The 6,070-nt window shown below is 44.5% G+C and overlaps 1 protein-coding gene across 1 annotated transcript; it reads left to right on the top strand.

The window, feature by feature from the left end:
• The first annotated feature begins 389 nt into the window (after positions 1-389).
• Positions 390-5,768, top strand: LOC147603546 (pentatricopeptide repeat-containing protein At2g39620-like). Its single transcript, XM_086795906.1, has one exon. It carries the CDS (start codon positions 979-981, stop codon positions 4,750-4,752), a length of 3,774 nt encoding a protein of 1,257 aa, XP_086652032.1. The 5' UTR covers positions 390-978; the 3' UTR covers positions 4,753-5,768.
• Positions 5,769-6,070: the final 302 nt, after the last annotated feature.

Below are 6,070 nucleotides of genomic sequence, written 5' to 3'. Positions count from 1 at the left end.
GTTTCCTACAAATGAACAATTCTATAATTAGGCATTCGTCTCATGAGAGATCATTCCAGCATCTCTCTCTCTCTCTCTCTCTCTCTCTCTCTAATTAGGCATTCTAGAGACTATTATAGCATCTCTCTCTCTCTCTCTCTCTCTCTCTCTCTCCATGCAAACAATTCTTCTTCTTCTTCTCCTTGATTTTTAAAAAAAGGAAAAAATTTATTAAAATTTGGTAATTTTTTTAAGGGTTTTAATTATCAAGTAGTTTTTTTATTTATTGCGCATATATTGTTTTTAAAAAGCCAAAGTAAGGACTGGGATCGAATTTAGATCCACTCTCCCATCGAATAAAAATTGCATGTTCAAAAATAAGTGCTTTTTAAAATCATCGTTCCATATTTTTCAAGTCTGAGAAGCCTGCTATTATCAATCAGGGTTCTTTACTTTTGCAATTCCATATGCTTTTTAGCTACACCGTGTTCTGGGCTGTTGCAGAAAAGCACAAGGGGCAGAGAGCAGGAACACAGGGAAATTAATGAGTAAGTGAAAACTGAGCTTTTAATGGTTTGGTTGTTTTCAAGCTCTGAGATGGTTAGCTCAAGCCATAAGAGGTTGTGGGTTCGAACCTTGTCTTGAAACTAACCCTCCTTGCCCTTTTGGTAAGTTTTTCAAAGATGGGGCCCTGCACCCTCCCTTTTTTCATGAGATTGGCATGGCATTAGTCATTCCACCTCCCCATACCATATGATTGAATAGCACCTCACAATGTGGAAACACTACGATGTCAGTTTTAATACATTTGGGAGATTATAGCAGATATATTCAACCTTGTCAAGCCTAGGAAAGAGGCGAAACAAGGAGCTAATATATCTCAGCAGAAAGATATTATTGCTGTATCGCAAGTTTGAGATCATTGCTTTGCATAGACAAAACTGAAAGATTGAAAAGATCTGATACTTCCTGTATCCAAAGAGCTTGGCAAAAGACAGCATGGAATGTATCATGGTACCAAGTAGGCCTGACCCTCCATTCTCCACCTTGGTGGTGGAGCCCTTCCAGTATGGGTGCAAATGCAAAACTAGTATTTTGTGTAGATTCCAAATTGATGCATCCAGATCACAAGCACCAGAGATTTTTAACTGGGATACACTGCATCTAGAGGAGGCATTAGCTTTCTTGGAGCAGATGGTGGAATTGCCAGCAGTGGAGAACATAATGAGCATCTTGCAAAAGTGCAGGAAAGAGAAAGACCTTGAGAATACCAAGCGTATACATTTGCACATGTGTGATAACGGTCTGGAAGTCCACGAAGTGCTCGGAAACTACTTGGTTCCTATGTTTGTGGAATGTGGAAGCATGCCCATTGCTCAGCAAGCATTCCATAGATTGACTGATCGGAATGAGTATTGTTGGACCTCTTTCATACAGGGTTACTTGAAATGTGAGGAATTTCAGCTTGTTCTAAATCTGTTCCAAGTGATGCAAGCAGAATGTGTGCATCCTAGCACGTATACTCTTGTGGCCCTACTAAAAGCTTGTACCAGGTTGAAAAGTGTGGAAAGAGGCAAAGAAATTCATGCTGAAATCGCCAAAGAGGGGTTCGAAATAGATCCGTTTGTTGGCAACACTTTGGTAGACATGTATGCCAAATGTGGTTTACTATTAGAAGCACGCGAAGTGTTTGATGAGTTGCCCATTCAAGATGTAGTCTCGTGGACTGCACTCATTGCAGGGTGTGCTGAACAAGGACATGGGGAGGAAGCACTAAGTTGCTTGGAAGAGATGCAATCGGCTGGCATGTTCCCTAATGCTGTCACGTTGTTTTGCGGCTTGAAAGCTTGTAGCAATATAGGAGCTCTCGGAAGGGGGCATCAAATACACGCAGACATTGTCAAAGCAGAATTGGAAAGGGACTCTTTTGTTGGTAACACTTTGGTGGATATGTATGCCAAGTGTGGTTCACTTGCAGAAGCACGGAAAGTTTTTGAGGAGCTTCCATGTCGAGACGTGGTGTCATGGACTGCACTGATTGCAGGGTATGCTGAGCTTGAGCTGGGTGAGGAAGCGCTGGCCTGTTTTGAACAGATGAAATCAAGGGGCGTGTTTCCTGATGCTGTCACTTTCATTTGCAGCTTGAAAGCTTGTGGTAGCATAGGTGCCATAGATAGGGGCCAAAGAATACACGTGGAGATGTGTGAAGAGGGGTTCGAAAGGAATTCTTTAGTTGGCAGCACGGTGGTGGATATGTATGCTAGATTTGGCTTACTTGCAGAAGCACAGGATGTGCTATATGATCTGCGGATTCGAGACACAGTTTCATGGAATGCACTGATTGGAGGGTATGCTGAACATGGACTTGGCGAGGAATCACTGGTCTGCCTGGAAAAGATGCAACTAGAGGGTTTGTCTCTAAATCCGGTCACGTTTGTTTGCAGCTTGAAAGGGTGTGGCAGTATAGGAGATATCGAGAGTGGCCGAGAGATACATGACAAGGTGGCCAAATATGGACTTGAAACAAATTCTTTTGTCGGCAACTCTCTGGTTGACCTGTATGCAAAGTGTGGTCTATTCAGAGAAGCACAGGAAGTTTTTGACAAATTGTTGGCTCGAGATGTGATCTCATGGAACACGATCATTGCCGGGTATGCCGAATATGGCCTTGGTGAGGAAGCGCTCAACTGTTGGGAACAGATGCAGTCAGAGGGCATGTCAGCAAATGCTGTCACCTTCGCTTGCAGTTTAAAAGCTTGTGGCAGCATAGGAGAAGTAATTAGGGGCCAAGAAATACATGCTCTCATTGCCAAGAAGGCTCTTGAAAGAGATACTATTGTTGGTAACACCCTGGTGGATATGTATGCCAAATGTGGCTCTCTTCCAGAGGCACACGAAGTATTTGAGAAGCTGACCTTTCGAGATGCAGTGTTGTGGAATACAATGATTGCGGGCTATGCTGAACATGGGCTTGGTGAGGAAGCATTGGAGTGTCTGGAACAGATGCAGCTAGAGGGCATCTTTTTAAATGCGATCACGTATGTTTGCAGTTTGAAAGCGGCTACCAGCATCGGAGCCATGGACAAAGGACAAGAATTACATGCTGAGATTGTCAAAGAGGAGTTGGAAAGTGACCTTTTAATTGGCAACACATTGGTGGATATGTATGGCAAATGTGGCTGGCTTGCAGAAGCACAAGATGTGTTTGACAAGCTACCAGGTCGAGATATAGTTTCCTGGACTGCACTTATTTCAGGGTATGCTGAACACAAGATTTATGACAGAACCTTGAACTGTCTGGAACAAATGCAACTAGAGAGGGTATCTCCAACTTCTCTCTTGCTTGCTCGGCTTCTGAATGCTTGTGGTGGCATAAGAGCCATTGATAGAGGCCAAGAAATAGACACACAGATTGCCAAACTAGGACTTGAAAAAGATATTTATGTCAGCAACGCTCTTGTGGATATGTATGCCAAATGTGGTTGGCTAGGAGAGGCACAGAAAGTGTTTGACAAGCTGCCGGATAGAGATGCTCTTTCATGGACTGCACTGATTTCAGGGTACGGTGAGCATGGGTTCGGTGATAATGCACTGAACTGTTTGGAGCAGATGCAGCTGGCAGGCTTGACTCCAGATGCTGTTTCCTTCGTTTGCTCCTTGAAAGCTATTGTCAGCATAGGAGCCAGAGATAAGGGTCAAGAAGTGCATGCTGAGATTGTCAAAGAGGGGTTTGAAACAGATCCTTATGTTGGCAACAGTCTGGTGGATATGTATGCCAAAAGTGGCTTACTTGCTGAAGCACAGGAAGTTTTTGACGAACTGCTAGTTCAAGATGTGGTGTCGTGGACTGCAATGATCGCAGGGTATGCTGAACGTGGGCTTGCTGAGGAAGCATTGGACTGCTTGGAGCAGATGCAAGTGGAGGGGGTGGCTCCAAATGCAGTTTCCTGGAATGCTGCAATTTTGGGCTATTCTGAGAAAGAAGAAAGTGGGAAGGCTTTTTTACTCTATGCACGAATGCAAGAGCAAGGCATTCCACCAGATAGTGCAACGTTTGTGATCATTCTGAAAGCTTGTGGCAGAAGAACAGCCTTAGAAGCTGGGAGAAGAATTCATGCTCAAATCTGGAGGGATGGTACACTGGAAGGCACCGCCGAAGTAATCATTGAAACTGGTCTCATCGACATGTATGGTAAATGCGGGAGCATGGTTGATGCACAGCAGGTTTTTGATGCTGGGCCTTGCAGAGACCTGGTGAGATGGAATGCTATGGTGACAGGCTATGCACGTCAAGAAGAGAGAGAGAGGGTTTTTCGTCTGTTTGAAAGAATGAAGGAGGAAGGCATACAGCCAGATGGGATCACATTTCTTAGCGTTCTTACTCTATGCAGCCATGCAGGCCTTGTGGACAAGGGCCAGAAGTATTTTGAGGCCATGAGCAAAGAGTATGGAGTCACTCCTACACTGAAGCACCACAGTTGCATGGCGGATATCCTTGGGCGTGCAGGCCAGCTCGACGAGGCTGTAATACTGATGGACAAGATGCCTATTCGACCTGATTTTGTGGTGTGGAGTACTGTGTTGGGTGCCTGTCGGAAGTGGGGCAATGTTGAGCTGGGTTTACATGCGTTTGATCTCATGTCAAGCTTGGATGAGAACGAGTCTGCAGCATTTACTTTAATGTCCAACATCTATGCAGATGCTCGCATGTTGGAAGACTCCAAGGAGATTAAGGTGAGTGAAGAGTTGTTGAGTTTGAAAGGAGCCGGCTAACAGACTGATGGAGATCTGAAAGAGATCGCTTATGTCCTCTGGGGTTACAGCATGCAGAAAGCAAGAATGCTTGTGGTACCAGAAGTACAAGCTGCATGGTACATCACATCCAAGAAGGCATTGCACATTGTTTGTGAGCAGCTGGTTCAGCTAAATCAGCACACCACAGAAAGGGGCTTCTAGGGCCTTTGTTTCCACAAAGCAAGGAGGACATTGTCCACCCTGCCTCGTGCTCCCTGGAAAGAGGAGCCGTATGAACATTGCCACCTTGAATGGAAAACATGCGACTGGAGAGAAGCCTGCATCTAGGCAGTACTACAAGAGAAAGCCTGGAAGAAGATCAAACCAAGAGAAACAGGCTTACCAAATTGGGTAAGGGTGTTTCATCCAGAGGGTTGCTTCTTGAGGTTGAAAACAAAAGCAATAACGCCGCCAAATGAGGAAAGGTGTTACTTCCTGTGAGTTCCACAGTTGAGCAAGTCTTATATCAAGGCCTTCAATGGGACATCTTATGCTACATGCATCCATTCATTATTTCTGTTTTGGGATGCAGTGGCCCAAAATTGACACATGGAGTCGTCGTGTACAGCAGTACCTAAAGCCGATTCATGGAGTACAACTCATCATAGAGAGCAAATCCAGGAAACATTTGGTGCAGACAAGTGTGGGAAAGACCAGTAGTAGAGCAGGGGATAAGGGATCAGCAAGAGCAGTCTGCCATCAAAGTGAGGTCATTAGCTAAAGCATACATACTCAAACATGATCAACTGAAAGAAAAGGGCTTGTTAGCAAACATGTGGAATACCTGATCGGTACTAATGATTTCATGGATGTTGCTATGGCATCCTTGGTGAAAGGCATGTCTGCTCGAACACTTTTGGAGGTGCACAACCAACCATCACTTGATCCTCACAGTGGAGGTGCACAACCTGCCATCACTTGTTTCTCTCACACCATTTTCTTTGTCCACCAGTGCTTATGTAAGAGATTCTATCAAGAAAGAAACTTATGGGATAGACTTCATTATGCAACCCTTCACCCTTCTTTTTCAACGTCAGAGACTCCTTTAAGAAGCTCTAAAATAGTTAAGAAAATCTATAATGGGAGAGCTAGGAATTGTGAGGAGCTACATATGACGGTCTTTGTTGATGGGTGGAAGGAAACTACCTGGCTCTTTTAGCCTAGCTTTTTAATGGCGCCATCCTTATTGAAACAAGCACAAGACTCTCAAAGCCCTCCTTGAGTTGCAACAAGCCCTCAAACACCATTAGGCACAAGTCATATACAAGACCAGGAACTGGGTTGCTAGGTCACCACC

Source organism: Cibotium barometz, chromosome 63, assembly GCF_041138505.1.
Source record: "Cibotium barometz isolate CiBa-2024 chromosome 63, ASM4113850v1, whole genome shotgun sequence".
NCBI lineage: Eukaryota > Viridiplantae > Streptophyta > Polypodiopsida > Cyatheales > Cibotiaceae > Cibotium > Cibotium barometz.
The sequence above is the reverse complement of the archived record's forward strand: the minus strand, read 5'-3'. Positions and strand labels throughout refer to the sequence as shown.